Source organism: Notechis scutatus, chromosome 5, assembly GCF_049901735.1.
Source record: "Notechis scutatus isolate UNSWTSFEM ecotype Mainland chromosome 5, rNotScu1.2, whole genome shotgun sequence".
NCBI classification, from domain to species: domain Eukaryota; kingdom Metazoa; phylum Chordata; class Lepidosauria; order Squamata; family Elapidae; genus Notechis; species Notechis scutatus.
The window spans coordinates 96,895,019-96,910,707 of record NC_142013.1 but is presented as its reverse complement, the minus strand read 5'-3'; the positions used below and the strand labels follow the sequence as shown (position 1 = coordinate 96,910,707).

At 40.2% G+C, this 15,689-nt stretch overlaps 1 protein-coding gene and 1 long non-coding RNA gene across 2 annotated transcripts in view; one reads left to right on the top strand and one right to left on the bottom strand.

The window, feature by feature from the left end:
• The window catches only part of LOC148130588 (uncharacterized), a 59,813-nt gene that overhangs the window by 17,561 nt on the left and 26,563 nt on the right, over positions 1-15,689 (top strand). The window lies entirely within an intron of this gene.
• LOC148130589 (endogenous retrovirus group K member 8 Gag polyprotein-like) lies at positions 10,790-11,813 on the bottom strand. Its single transcript, XM_087967504.1, is given in 2 exon segments — positions 10,790-10,915; positions 10,917-11,813. Coding segments are annotated over 2 exon segments (960 nt in total). The 5' UTR covers positions 11,751-11,813.

Here is a 15,689-nt window from a genome sequence, read left to right as displayed (position 1 = left end):
AACCGCTTGAGCATAAATATTCAGGCAAGGATTAGAATTGCTCTTTCTATCATCAATTTCAATTTTAAAATTTCATAAAGTTCATAAAATTTCATAAAGTCTTCACTTTAGCCAGGTTGGATACTTTGCCCTCACCAGACCTTCTTGAACCTTTTAAGGGTAATCCTTTGAATCTTCAGTTATGTCCATGTTGTGATGGATGGATGGATGGATGGATGGATGGATAGATAGATAGATAGATAGATAGATAGAGGATGGATGGATGGATAGATAGATAGATAGATAGATAGATAGATGATAGATAGATAGATGTAGACAGAGATAGAGATATACACACACATAGATACATACGTACATAATTATATATATATGGATGCAATGTTTCCTTTATTCAATATTTTGTTTGTATTTTGCCTTGAGGTTGTAATAAATTTGAACTTGAATTGCTCTTTGATGTTGCTCATATTGCACATCTCTCCCCCAAATGTACTCATGGGCAAAGTACAGTGCATGTAAACAAGAACATATTCATTGCTTTGTTTAAACATGGATTATGAATAGGTAATCACGTATGAAAGTCAAGTCTGAAATTTTGCCCCATAAAATAAAAATTAATATAGTCTGAAGCAAAGCTTTTCAACTCCTGCTAAGAACATTTCCTCTGACTTAACTTTCTCTACAGCTTGTAATGAATTTATAGCAGGGGTGGGATTCTACCAGTTCGCACCTATTCACTAGAACTGGTTGTTAACATTCTAAGCAGTTCAGAGAACTGGTTGTTAGAAGAAATTACTGGCCTAATCCTGTAAGGAAGGCAGGAAGGAAACATTCTGGTGTTGCTTACAGAAACTGCCTCTCCAATATCCCTTATTACATTCTTAGCAGGACTAGACTTCCTGTCTCTGCAACATCTCTGGAGGTTTTTTCCCCTCCTTTGCTGGTTCTTTGCTTGTGTGAAATGACCATTCAAAGTTAGAATGGCACTGAAAACAGTGACTTATGACCATTTTTCACACTTACGACTGTTGCAGCATCCCCACAGTCATGAGAGACCAGGTGAGGAGATGCATGCCTCGATGTGAGTGATATTGAGTTGGCCACACCCAGCCAATAACATGACTACCAAGCCACGTCCACCCAATCACATGACCACCAAGCCACGCCCACCAACTAAGCCACGCCCACAGAACCAGTTGTTAAAATATTTGAATCCCACCCCTGATTTATAGTGATTGTGAAATCAGGCATAAAATCAGCATGTTGTATTTACATTTGAACTAAGCTGGCTTCATGTCAACTCAAAAGTCGTTAAACCCCTGTTAACAAACAACCTGCAATTTAGTTATCTAGCAAATCTGCTTCCTATATTTGATACACTATTTATATAGCCACCCATCTTATAACAAATTCTGGGCAGTTCTCCATGGAAAAAAATGCTTTATTACAATATAAAAAGGACAGTTATTGTATGTATATGTCAGTCAATCAATGTTGCTATATTTCCTACTATATCAAAGCTAAACTATAACTATTGTCAAAAAATGGATGTACCAGTGAAATATGTATTATATGCCAGTAATAATATTTTCTTGACCATACAACGGCTTTGAAGATTTCTTTTTATCCACCAGAGTTATGTCTTTCTTTTAAATGAAAGCTTCCCTTAATATAAGGCAGTATGATGGCTCAGCAATTAAGATGTTGGGCTTGTTGGTTGGAAAGCCAGCAGCTCAGATTTGAGACTCAAGTACCATGCAATAGGATGAGCTCCCATCCTCACTCCAACTCTGGCCAGCTTAGCAGTTTGAAAGCATGCAAATGAGAGTAGATAAATAGGTATCACTTCAGTGAGAAGGTAACAGTTCCATGATGTCATGCTGGCCACATAACTGCCGAAATGTCTTTGAACAGCACTAATTCAATGGTCTTGAAATGTAGATGAGCACCACCCTCTATAGTCAGCAACAACTAGTGAAATATAATCTGCAGACACTCCTTTTACCCTTTCCCCTAATACAGCAATAGACTTATATGCCACTCCATAGTGCTTTACAGCAATCTCTGAGCAGTTTACAATGTCAGCATATTCCCCCTAACAATCTAGGTCCTCATTTTACTGACCTCGGAAGGATGGAAGTCTGACTCAACCTTGAGCTGGTCAGAATTGAACTCTAGGCTGAATGCAGCACTTTAACCACTGTGCTCCATATGTGCATGAAACTCATACAAATATTTATAATCCAGTTGAAATTAACATCAAATCATGAATTATATACAATCTCTTACCATGGACTATTCCATTAAAAAGTTAATCATAATACACAAGTGAAGCAAAGTCTATGGTAAAATAAATATAATATAAAAAGGGAAACTACATAAAAAGACACCACAGCTTGCCCACCCCCAGTCCATATGAACTGTAATTGCCTGTTGTAGTCTCATCTATTTCTAGATGTGTTTATTACAATATTGATACGACAGTGCAACCCTTCCTGTTTATTTTTTTATTTTTTACAAATAAAGGGAAATTATTGTCTTTTACTTCCATAGAGTGGTGTGGTGGCCTAGAAGTGGAGCTCTCGCCTAATGATCAGGAGGCTGTGAGTTTTATCCCAGGTAGAGGCAGATATTTCTCTCTGTGTACACACAGGGAATATATCTGCTGAAAGAAACTCCACATTGGTGACAGGAAGGGCATCCGGCCATTAAAACACTCTGCTAGCTCCTCTCAGTTGCCCAGATTCCACCCTGCAAGGGATTATGGGGTTGTTAAAATGATAATTGTGTTTTACATCCATCCAGGAACACAACAGGTGTTGCCCTTCAGAGCTGCCAACAACATTTAGCAGTACCTTCAGCAAACTTATCTGATAGTGAAGGAAGCTGGAAATTATAGTCTTGTTCTATGAGCACATCTATAATTCCTATTATTTATTTGTTTCTAATTTATATGGCTGGCCATCTCTTACTTCTGGAAAAGTGAACCATCAAGAATGATAGTGGTCAATTGAGAACCAATATGGTGTGGAGGTTAAGGTACAGATTGCATCTACCTTCAGGCATGAAACTTACTATTAATGGATATCTCAGTCAAATCTCCATCCCACAGAGAGTTGTTGTAGGGAAAAAATGAGAAGAGAATTCTTATATCCACCAGCTTCAATTCCTGAAGAAAAGATGGGAAGCAATCAAATAAACAAGAAGAGAAATACAGTCCTATGAACATTTCCCAAGATATATGTTCCAATGTGTTACAATGTCTTTTGGGTGGAAAAAAAACCTTAGAGTATGACAGTCAAGGCTAAATTCCATTCAACAATGGTTGCTGCTGCTGTTGTGCAGTTAGGAATCACACAGTCACAATGGAGAATATAGCAGTATGCTAAGTGCTGTTATAATCAGTTTTAATTCTACATCCAATGCCTCAACAGCACTAAAGAACTGTAGTAATAGCCATTTAGGTCAGATCAGAGTCTCTGGCAGAAAATATTCTATTAATTTCCCCTGATATTTCTAACTTGCCATACACTGGCATGTTATATTGCCAATTTGTGATTTCAAAGCAATTGCCAGGGAGGCATATCTAGGAGTTGGTTTTAACTGCTTGTGGGTAAGTCCAATACATTTTTAGTTTGGTGGATAGAGCAAGTGAGCTGTTTGTTGCTTTCATTAAAATATCAGTTAGGAGTAGATCTAACTGAGTCTGACAGATAAGAAATGGAGACAGGAACCATCCATCCATCTGACATGTCAAAACTATATTGTGCAAAACTGTTTCTAGAGTTCAAGGGGCAAAATTCACTTGTCTGTCTCTTTCTCTGTCTATCTATCTATCTATCTATCTATCTATCTATCTATCTATCTATCTATCTATCTATCTATCTATCTATCATCTATCATTTATACTATATCTATCTATCTATCTATCTATCTATCTATCTATCTATCTATCTATCTATCTATCTATCTATCTATCTATCTATCTATCTATCTTCTATCCATCCATCCATCCATCCATCCATCCATCCATCTATCCATCATCTCCATCCATATATCCATCCATCATCTACTTCTCCTGCCACAAATAAAAATACTTCGTTCATTCAACAATATGAATGATTTTGCAACTGGGGCTTATATGTGAAAGAGCAAATGACATCAGATTAAAAACTGTACTGTTTTATCAAGAAATGTGCGTGGGATTGTGCAAGGGCAGACATTTAGCAAGCTTGTGCGATGCTTCATAACAACTCTATCTTCTCCTAGGATTATGCAGAATTTTCCTCTGCAGTCCCAGCCTGCTTGATCTAGATTGTGCTTCTAGCTGATTTTGATAAACTTCTGGAAACAAAATCCAAAGTGTTGCCCAGTCATACCAATGTTTATTCACAAACTGGGGCCTGAGCTTTTTGCAAAGATCAGATGCTTTGAAATGTAGCCATTAGATTTCCAACACTCTGGGTCTTCTAACATGGCTGCATGGTTCTGCAGCATAAGCACAAAATACTCGTTGTTTGTACAGTCTTGCTTATATGAAGCTAACAGTCATAAGGGTTACTATTTTCTATTATGAGGAAATAGCAGCAATGATTAATTGACATGTTTAGAATGCTGAAGGTTAATCCATTGGAAACATGCTTTAATGAAACGAGGTCTGCATTTGTGAAAACAGCAGCAGATGTAACACTTCATGTATGAAATTCAGATTGGGAGGCACATCTAGCAGACTTGCTAAAATATGCAAAAATCTATTAAGTGTTTTGTGTTGGTAAAATGTACAAATTTGTTCGTATCTCTTGAAAACAGTTTACTAACGCTGATTGATTTGCAAAATTTCTATTTTTGAAACCTAAGAATGGACTGCAGCTTGGGAAATATTAGTGCTAAGTTCAGTGAGTAAAAATAGAGAAAAGAAAGGCACAAGTTCTGCTGCTATAAATGTTACTGATGTTGGAAGTTGTATTTAAAGTAAAAAAAAAAAAAACTTTTCAAAAGACAGTTCTATTAAAGTTTGTATAAAGTAAGTTTCAAAATATAAAATCTGATTTTATCTGAATCAGAAACCAGAGCTGTGAGAAATAGGCATCCTGAAACTCTGGGTGACTCATTGCTCTGAGGAGTTAACTCCAGCATTCCCTCCAAGCCAAGGTTGCAGAGGCACAAGTCATGAAGGCTCCTGAGAAGTAATTGGGTTGGCCTAGGCCACCTTGGACTGGATTGAGTTAGTGTGTGTGTGTGTGTGTGTGTGTGTGTGTAAGAGAGACAGAGGGAGAGAGAGAGAGAGAGGAAGGGTAGGGATAACTTATATTACATTTATAAGCTACAAGCTAAATGAGGGAGGGAGAGCGGGAAGGAAGGAAGGAAGGAGAGAGAGAAAGAAAGAGGGAAAGAAAAAAGGAAAGAAAAAAGAAAGGAAGGAAGGAAGGAAGGAAGGAAGAAGAAAGAAAGAAAGAAAGAAAGAAAGAAAGAAAGAAAGAAAGAAAGAAAGAAAGAAAGAAAGAAAGAAAGAAAGAAAGAAAGAAAGAAAGAGGGAAGGAGGGAGAGAGGGAGAGAAGGGAGGGGGAGAGAGATTGAGAATAAGTATCACACCCCATTAATTATGGTTTTCTCCTAAGAGTTCCTTCCACCCACATATTTATCATCCATTCTAATTTTAAAATTTCAAAAGCCCTTCATGTTAGCCAAGTTGGATACTGTGCCCTCAGCAGTCCTTGGACCTTTCAAGGGTACTTCTATACATCTTCTGCTATGTCCATGTGTTGATGTTTCAATAGAAACTGTAGGTCTATCCTGTTGTACTATTCCTTATATTAGGACTCTAGACAGACCATTATACATCCTAACTTGAAGAAAATTTCAGGGAGGGAGCTTAATGCTACTGCTCTCAGACAAGGACAAAGGCTGAAAACTAAGCTCTCAAGTCACACACTTCTGTGCTACCACATATACGCTAAGCTGCACCATTACTTAGAATCAAATCTCCTTATAACAGTATTTTACTTGGATTTAATTTAGTAACTATGTTCTCAATTATTTTTTAGACTTCATTATACTTATTGCTTTATACAGATGCCTGATGATGGCAGATGAGATTCTGTTAAACGTTGCTGCAACTTTAAAAGCACAACTATAATGACTTGGGAAAACACCTCGAACAAAGCTGAATACCATACATATAAATACCCGCAAAACTTAAGAAATATATATATATATATATATATATATATATATATATATATATATATATATATATATATATATATATATATATATATATATATATATATATATATATATATATATATAGCCTTCAGCTTTGTTCGGATATTTTCCCACGTCATTATAGTTGTGCTTTTAAAGTTGCAGCAACGCTTTGGCAGAATCTGTATATATATGTATGTATGTTTGTTTGTTTGTTTGTTTGTTTGTTTGTTTGTTTGTTTGTTTTCTTAAGTTTTTGAACACAATACAGAAGCCCGATGATGGCAGATGAGATTCTGCCAAAACGTTGCTGCAACTTTAAAAGCACAACTATAATGGCGTGGGAAAATACCCGAACAAAGCTGAATACCACACACACACACACACACACACACACACACATTCATACCTACGCACACATATATAGAGTAGAATAAAACAAAACATTTTAGTCCATATTTCACTTGTATCTGGCCTTATAGCTGTAATAAAATTAAACACTGAAAATATAAGTTATATAAATTACATATATATCTAAACAATGCTTCCTTGTAATTCCTTACATTGGGATGGAGTTGGGGCAACTGAATGGAGCTGAGTGTTTACTGGCTGGATGCCCTTCCTCTTACCAATGCAGAGTTCCAGCAGTGAGCCGAGAGAGGGAAACATCTGCCACTAACTAGGATCGTACTCACAGCTTGCTGATTGTGATGTGAAAGCTCCACTGCTAGGCTACTGCATCACCCAAAGTTAAAAAAAAGTAATATCTGAGTTTAACTCTGTATGTTTTATCAGTTTCATCCTAGTTGTGTTATTTTCACATGAGCTGCGATCTCCCTTCCCTCTTCATTTCCCTTTTTCTTTCCTACTGCTCTGGGCTCCTTTGGCCTGGATCTAGTTTGACCTTCTTTGCTTCTAAGCAAACACTTTTCGATCTCCCTTCCTTTGCCTGTCTCATTTGCAAAAGCATACTTTGTCACTGAGTTGTCTTTAAAGAGGAGTGAGAGACTGGCTCTGGTAAGGGAGAGGATTCAATGGCACCTATGTGGCTTGTCCATGCACACAGCTGAAAGGGTAATATAGCTCACTTCAACACTTGCTGTCAAAGTGTTAAGGTAGAATCAAACCAACTACAATACATCAGCCAGCTTGCTTCATAAAAAACAACAACAACTGGCTACTACAGATGTGCATCATTTATTTAGAAGCCCCTTTCAACAACCCCACTTATTAGACATGAGGCATTTCAGTACCTGTAATTCCTGTTGCAGAAAGACTATATTAGTAGGCAGTCAATCAGGATGATCTACATGCATGATCAAGCCACAGAGCGGAGAATGGCTAGGAAGAAGACTGTATAATATGGTTTAGCAACTGTGTCCATGTCTCCTGCTTGCTTTACTCTTTCTCCCTTGGCAAATCTGCCTTTTCTTAATCCCTATCATAAACAAACCCCATTGTATGAGGGAGAAACAATGTTGAAGAATGTTTTAGATCAGGGGTGTCAAACTCGCGTCGTCGTGGTGGTGTCATGTGATGTATTGGGACTTTTTTCTCCTTCACTAAATCGGGGGGGGGGCAGCACATGATGCATCCAGCCCACGAGCTGAGAGTTTGACACCTGTGGTCTCTCATTAAAAGAAGACACAACGCAGGGTTGTCTCGGGATGAGAGCCCAGAGCAAACTCTGAAACCCTCTTTTATTAGAAGCAATCTTTGTTAACATAGCAATTTTTGTTAGCGTCCTATCACAAACACATTACATCACACAAAATGCACTGATCATTCGCATAAGCATACAAAGCTGCAAAGTTTAAGTTTGCTACAGTTCTGGTTAAGAAATGGCAACAATTTGTCCTTGCTCCTTGCTTCGTGTTCCAGCCAACCACCAGAAGGCTCCGTTGTCCTAGCACATACACAAAGAACAAAGAATCATAGTTCCCACATCTCCCCTGTTTTTCCTTTTTAAGAGACAGGGAGTGTTTTAGTCCCAATAACAGTCTTTGTCAGGCGTGTAGGCAAGAGTGCTGTGCATGCTGATGTTATCCACGGCGTTCGTGACTTCTTCAACCATCACAAACATCTTGTCCTCGTCTGGGTCGGCCACAGGTTGGCTCTCCTATCTCATCTTCGGATGGCAGTGGTTCATATGTGTTAGTTATTTGTTGATTCCAGAAAGCCATTACCTGCGCAGTGGCTTTTTCTCAGCCAAGAGGGATAAACTGTTAGAAATAGTGCGTACAAAGATGGGTAATACACAAGGCAATACAACACATCCCACAGCAATCATACCAATGAGCGCTACAATAGCTTGCAAACCAGGCAATTTTGGGAACCAGGATCCAAACATGTCTCTTATTTGAGCAGAGTCAATAGGTGGGGTGTACCAGTAGTTGTAAACAGTGGTGGCCCCCACGTTAGTCCCGGACACCTTTTGAAAGAGATATTTCTTTTCCTGTAGATAAGATCTCTGCCAGCTGTGTGAGCCGCAGGTAACTCCTGCAGCGTCGTTAGGACCTTGACCTTTGTTGATGGCAAGGCAAGCATCAAAGCATACTGAGGTGTTGGTACCCTCCTGAGTGACATTATGGGTTATGTACCCATTTTTGTTTGACTGGTAGAGAACATTCCTGCAAGATCAGAACTGGAGCCACCTTTGTATGCATAGACATATAGGGATGCTGTAATGGATCCCACTGCCTTAGGCTCATAGCACTGAATGCCTTCGGCAGTGTAACATCGTGCATATTGAGTGTTGTTATGCAGACAAGGGAGACCGTCGTGGAGTTGCACTCAGGCTTCAAAGTATAATAGATCAGGGTGGATTGGGTTTTCGTTCCGCTGCGAGTAGTTTTGATGCAGGCGTCGCAGGAGGATGGGGTGGCTGTCGTGATCGGCAGGAGCGATGTGGAAGCCCAGGAGGCAAATGAGGAATGCAGTGGGCAGCTTCATGATGCTGATGTAGGCAAGGCTGGTTTGGGTAGAAAAGGCCTCACTTGTCGTCCGGGGACCCAGGTGGTGGCATTGTTGTAGGAAACAGCAGCGTACCCTCGTCCCCAGGTTATAAGTTCAGCAGGCCCATGCCATGTGGGATCTAGCAACTGTCGAAAGTAGACTGGAGGTCTAGGAGCATCCTTGGATGGAGAGCAAAAGTGTTGAGAGGCGGCAGAAGAAGCAGGTGTGCCAGACTCATTCAGGAAATTCAGTGTAAATAAGCACAAGTTGAGCTTGTTTTGCAGCGTGGGTAGCCCTGGGGTGAGTTTTGAACTTTGTCAAGAGCATTCTTTAGGGTCAGATTGTCTCTTTCTACTATGGCCTGCCCTTGAGAATTGTATGAAATGCCAAATTTGTGCAAAATGCCCCATTGTTTACAAAAGGTAGCAAAGTTGGTACTAGTATAGGCGGGGCCATTATCAGTTTTTAATTCCGAGGGCTTTCCCAGGCACGCTAATGACCGGATGCAGTGGTTAATGACATGTTTTGTGGTCTCTCCTCTTTGCGGGAGGCCATGATGAACCCTGAGTATGTGTCCACTGAAACATGGATATATTTCCATGGTGCAAAAGGCGCATACTGGGTTACATCCATTTGCCAAATTTGGCAGGCTTTTAAGCCTCTGGGATTTACTCCCATTGGCAGGGCAGGGGCTTGCTTGCTGCAAGTAGGGCATTGTTGAATAATTGCAGCGGCCTCTTGGGCGGTGATTTGGAATTCCTTCATAAGAGCCCTTTTATTTTGATGAAAATAGTTATGACTGTCCCAAAGGGTTAGGGGAGAAAGAGAGAAAGCGGATAGAATAGTAGCAGTGGATGCGGCTGTTAATTGCTGCAATGCAAGCAATTTATTTGCTGGCAATGGCCATTGATCAACCCAAACAGGAACATCTGTGGTTAAGGTCAAGCGAAGGGGAAGAGGGTGAGTCATTCTAGCTGCAATTTAGCGCCAAATTGAGAGAGCAAGTCCCTCCCCCACAAATTCGTGTGAAGGGGAGGATGACGGGCTTAATTTGTGCAGTCCCTGTGAGATTTTCAGAAGTCACAGGGAGCCAAAATTTACTGATGCGAGCCATTTGAATCCCTCCTACACCTCTTACTGATGGGGAGGTCTCTGTTTCCCAGTCTGTAGGCCACTCGTCAGAGCGTATCACCGAGACGTCCGCACCAGAATCCAGAAGACTGGTGAAGCGGCGACCCTTGATTAAAGCCAAGAGTGTGGGCTTAGTTTCGTGATAGATCTAGTGAGGGCAAGCACATCAGAGGGAAGTTGCGGTACCATGATCATTTTTGCTACAACGTCACCCTTTTGTAACTTCATTGGAAGAGTGGATAGCACAGAAAGGTTAATGGCTGAGAGTTTTGAGGAAGGATAAAGCAGATCAGGAACCACAGAGATTCCTTTGAGGAGGGCATGAGGGTGAGATTGTATAAGAGCAGTTTTATCGGAGGAGAAGGAGGCAGAAGGAGGAAGCTGTGCACCGACAGAGAGTGGTAGATGGGGAAAGGATATGAGCACATCTTCTGCCACTGATAATTCATACACAGTGGATGGTATATGGGCAGACTTGGGAGAGGGGCTAGCTGCCGGCCCTCTACTCATTTCCCGAGGGTTCAGTTTTTGATCGACATTGATTAGCCCAATGATAGCCTTTCTTACATTTCGGGCAGACTGTTTTTGGTCGAACATCTCTACTGGCGGAGGGCTTTGCTGCCCCCCCCTCCGGGGGCTCAACATTGTGTTTTAAAATGGCCGAGCTTCCCACAATTGTAACAATTGTTACCTCTGGTGATAGCTGCAGCCATCATTTCGGAAGTGTATTGGTGTGTTCCCACCACCCTGCAGGCTTGTAGGAATTGGGCTAGAGTGGCATCTGGAGAATTAATCAAGGAAGTAAGCAAGGTTTTACAGTCTGCATTAGCGTTCTCATATGCCAATTTAAGAAGAATTTCCTGCCAAGCCGCCTCATTTGTAATTTGCCTTTGTAGGGCTGTTTGGAGGCGTTCAATAAAATCGGCATAGGGTTCATTGGAATTTTGTAGAATTTTTGCAAAAGATTGTGCGGAGGTATGAGGGTCATCCAAGCGAGAGAGAGCAAGCAGAGCGGCTTGTGCAGAAAGGTTAAGAGCATTAATAGGGCTATTATATTGAGCTGTGGGAGCAGCAAAGGCACCCTCTCCTGCCAGTTCATTTGCGGTAAGATTCGGATTTTGAGCTGCCAATAGGCAACAATGATGGAGAAACTCCGATCGCCATACAACAAATTGAGTCCCTGTTAGAGTCATATGAAAAAAGCTATGCCAATCAGCTGGGATCATTATATGGGCGTTAGCCATCATTCTAAATAATCCCATCATAAATGGAGCCTGAATACCATACATTTGTACAGCTTGTTTGATATCCTTGATTAATTTAACAGGGATGGGTTCCCAGTGTGGGACGTTTTGTCCCTGCGCGTTCTGCGTATAAACTAACGGGAACGCCGATGGGCAGTCGGAGTGATCTAACTCGCCAGTTCTAACTCCCACAGCGATGGCGGCATGAACCGCGCCCATAGGAGGGGTAAGGCAGGAGAGGAAGGCACAGAAGGGAGAGCAAGAGAAGAAGAAGAGGGATTGGGTGAGGGGGTCAGGAGAAGGGGGAGGTTTACCGACCTCATTTGCCTCCGGGGGCAGTCGGTTTAAGAGACACAGGAGCCACAGCGGGGGCAAGAGTTGTACAGCAGGATTCACATAGGGAGGGGGTCCAGAAAGGGGCCAAGTAGGGGTTGCTCTAGAGAGAGAGAGCCTCATAAACCACCCTCCAAGCAAATAATATAGACGAGGGGGCCCTAGGACTTGCGTGAAGGTATTTTCCAATCTCCTTCCATACTGTAGTTTTGATACTGCCTTTAGCCGGATAAGAAGGGCAGTGTTGCCAAATGTATTCTAGGAGTTCCTCAACAGAGGTTTTTGTGAGGGGGCACAAGGGAGCCCCCTTTTAAAGGTAATTTTTTTTCATTTGGTCAATTCTCTGATTTCCTGAATGTGAGATACCTGCTCCTTAGAGAATCTACCACCCATACTCACGAGGGATCCGTTGTCGCCAGAGATTCAAGCGGATGGGGTGCACCAAGTCTATTCCAGACGATGAGAATGGGTGGGCCAAAGACGTATCACTTTTGAGTGGATCACGTCGGGGTCACCAGTTGTGGTGGTCTCTCATGAAAAGAAGACACAACACAGGGTTGTCTCGGGATGAGAGCTCAGAGCAAACCCTGAAACCCTCTTTTATTAGAAGCAATCTTTGTTAACGTAGCAGTTTTTGTTAGCGTCCTATCACAAACGCATTACATCACACAAAATGCACTGATCATTCACATAAGCACACAAAGCTGCAAAGTTAAAGTTTGCTACAGTTCTGGGTAAGAAATGGCAACAATTTGTCCTTGCTCCTTGCTTCGTGTTGCAGTCAACCACCAGAAGGCTACCTTGTCCTAGCACGTACACAAAGAACAAAGAATCATAGTTCCTACAGACACCCCTGTTTTAGATCAAAGTAAAGAGACCCCCTTTAAGGCTTTAGAATGAATAGAAACCACATGTTAACTATATGTGATCTAATGAAGCATAGTTTTGTGACTTTGCTATTTCTGCTACACTTATACTTTCTAAGGCTCTTGAGAAATTGAAATTGAATGTTTTTATTTATTTGTTTATTTGTTTGTTTATTTATTTATTTATAAACTTTGCACATTTCTATTCACATTGTTAACAGTATTTTGTCATCAATTATACATATATTTACATTTATTCCTATACATTAATTCTTATTTCTGTGTTCTACCCATTTATACCACCTATCCCAAACTGCATAATATGTCAGTAAGGAAAAAAAATCTGTCAATAATAAGCACTATGTGGGGATGCAGAACCTCTTGGGTCAGTCCCACGAATATCCAGATTAATGAATATCACTGTCACTGATTTTTCCATGATATCACAGTGGATTGTCATGAGTGCATACTTAGTGCTCCCACATTGTATCGGCTACAAATCTGGTCTATAACTAGGTTGGAGAAAAGGCAATAAATACTATGGGAGGTAAATGCAGAGTCTGACTTGTCTAAGGTAGTAGGAAGGAAGGGAGGGAGGGAGGGAGGGAATTTTGGATATAGATAGATGATAGATAGATAGATAGATGATAGATAGATAGACAGACAGACATGGATACGGATATAGATATATAGATATAAATATCGATATATAGATATATATATATATCAATGTGAATATGTTATTTGGAGATTTATTCCAGGAAAAGAGAGTGTCCTGATGTTCAGCTCATTTTGTTTTGTTATAAACAGACACTTGCATGTGTGACTTTTAACATTTCCCCCTATCACTGGCGTGGTATTTCAGAATAGGAAAACTATTTCAAGGCAACAAATGCTACTTGGCAGCCTGGCTGCCTGGTGCTTGAGTGATTTGCAGTCGTATATGAAAGGATTCTTGTCTGATCCTATTTTTCATTTCCAAGTTTTGGGAACCCCTCTTTAATTGTCTCCTGCACAATTTGATAAGGGGAACCCAAATGCAAAACTGCTAGCATGACAGCATTAAGAGTTCTGTAATGGAAGAAGCCATGAAGGTAAAGCAACAGATAAGATTAGGGCCAAACTGTTCAAACATATTATAGGGTACATTATGTATACTAGAAAGGTCAGAATCTAAACTCTTGACATGGCATCCACATAACCATCATTTCAAACTTGCTTGCTTATAGATAACTTGCTTCTCTTCTTCTCCAGCTGTGAAAGCTTCTCTGGCAATCAATATTTTTTTTTCCAGCTAAAATGTTCTTTAGCTGTTTTAGATTGTTAAAATGCCATGAGTGCTTTTTTACGGAGTTGACTGTAAGCTGTGGCAACCAAATCCTTCTGCAGTAGGGTCACAGTTATGAAGACTTTTGCCCTCCTCCTCCTCCTCCTCCTCCTCCTCCTCCTCCATGCTCTCTTTCATTATTGAGAACACACATTCATCTCAGATAGTCTCATAAAATATAGAAAAGCAAGGCTTCACTAACTTTGTTGCATTCTTTTTTTCTGAAAACTGATTCGCTCCCCTGTTAGTAAAGATCTTGGGTTTTTTTTCTAGCTTTACAGGGTTTGATCAAGAAAAAGAAATTTTATCTGCAGTGTGGATTTTATTAACAGTGTGCCTTTGCACATATATCTGGGAGTAAACCATACTGAATTCATTACAGTTTACTTCCAAACAAAATGCTTAGGATCTAAGTGCAAATTTAAATAGTAGTTTATCAAATTTAATTTTAATTGTATATTGTCCAATGCACATGGGAGCAAATTGCAATTCTTTATGTTTCTCCATTGATACTGAGCCTCCTGTGTCCTGATATTTTCCATGGGAGCATGAATTAAACAGTACTAGCCAGCTGGCATAAAAAGAAAGTAGAGATAATCTTCACTATTAGCTCTCTAATCCTTGAAGCTCTTGTGTTTTTTAAAAACTTATGCAAAGGACTGGAAGAGAGAGGGGGAGGGAGGGAGAGAGAGAGAAAGATGTTCAGTCATGAAAACTATTTCTTTGTCTTCTACAAATGAGACCTTTTCTAAGTGAGATCCCTCCCTAGATCTCAATTATCTCCATAAATCAAAGAGTCTTTTCATTCACAGTTGCTAAAATTGTAACGGAATCAGTACAACTTGCCAAATGCCAACATTGTTCTGATGAACATCAACTCTCTGGTTGTGTCCAGAAATAACAACAAATAATTTTTTCCAGACTGTTGTTAGACATGTGTGTGTGTGTGTGTGAGAGAGAGAGAGGGTGGTGGTGGTGTTTTTGTTGTTTTGTTTTGTATTATGCATAAAATAAACCATTTGCATGATGTTAAGATTTCTATTTTTATTGCTTTTCCATTCATTCCTCCTCCATCAGAGTGGTATTTGGAAAGTTCCTCTTTATCATCTTCTGACCATTTTACTTGACAGTGACTCTTTCAACACCCCACAGTGACCAAAATTTGAATAGGAGTTTAGTGAGATTAGATTTGAATGTGGATTTTGACTTCCCTTTGAGGCATCAAGGCTCTGTGCTTTCTCAGACACGCTACCTAATGGAATTTCTTTGATAACAACATTTGCTAATCTGCCACATGTTATCCTCACCTCTGTAGTGAATACACAAACTATAATTATAATATATTTAGGATATTAATTGGATATATTTCCATTTTGGCAGTTTAGAGGTAGAATGGAAAAGTTAAGCTGCAACCCATGTGTGTGTGTATGTGTGTGTGTGTGTGTGCATGTGTGTTTGTGTGCGTGCCCCAGGGGGGAGGGAGAGAAACACTAATTTGTTCCATCCCACTGAAACTCAGATAGTCAATGCTCACGTTAGTAATGTAGCAACAGAAGAGATGAAAATAGTCTATAAGGAACAAAATTCAGCATAGATGATTAGCGGTAATGTTGACCCTAAGTATATTTGCAT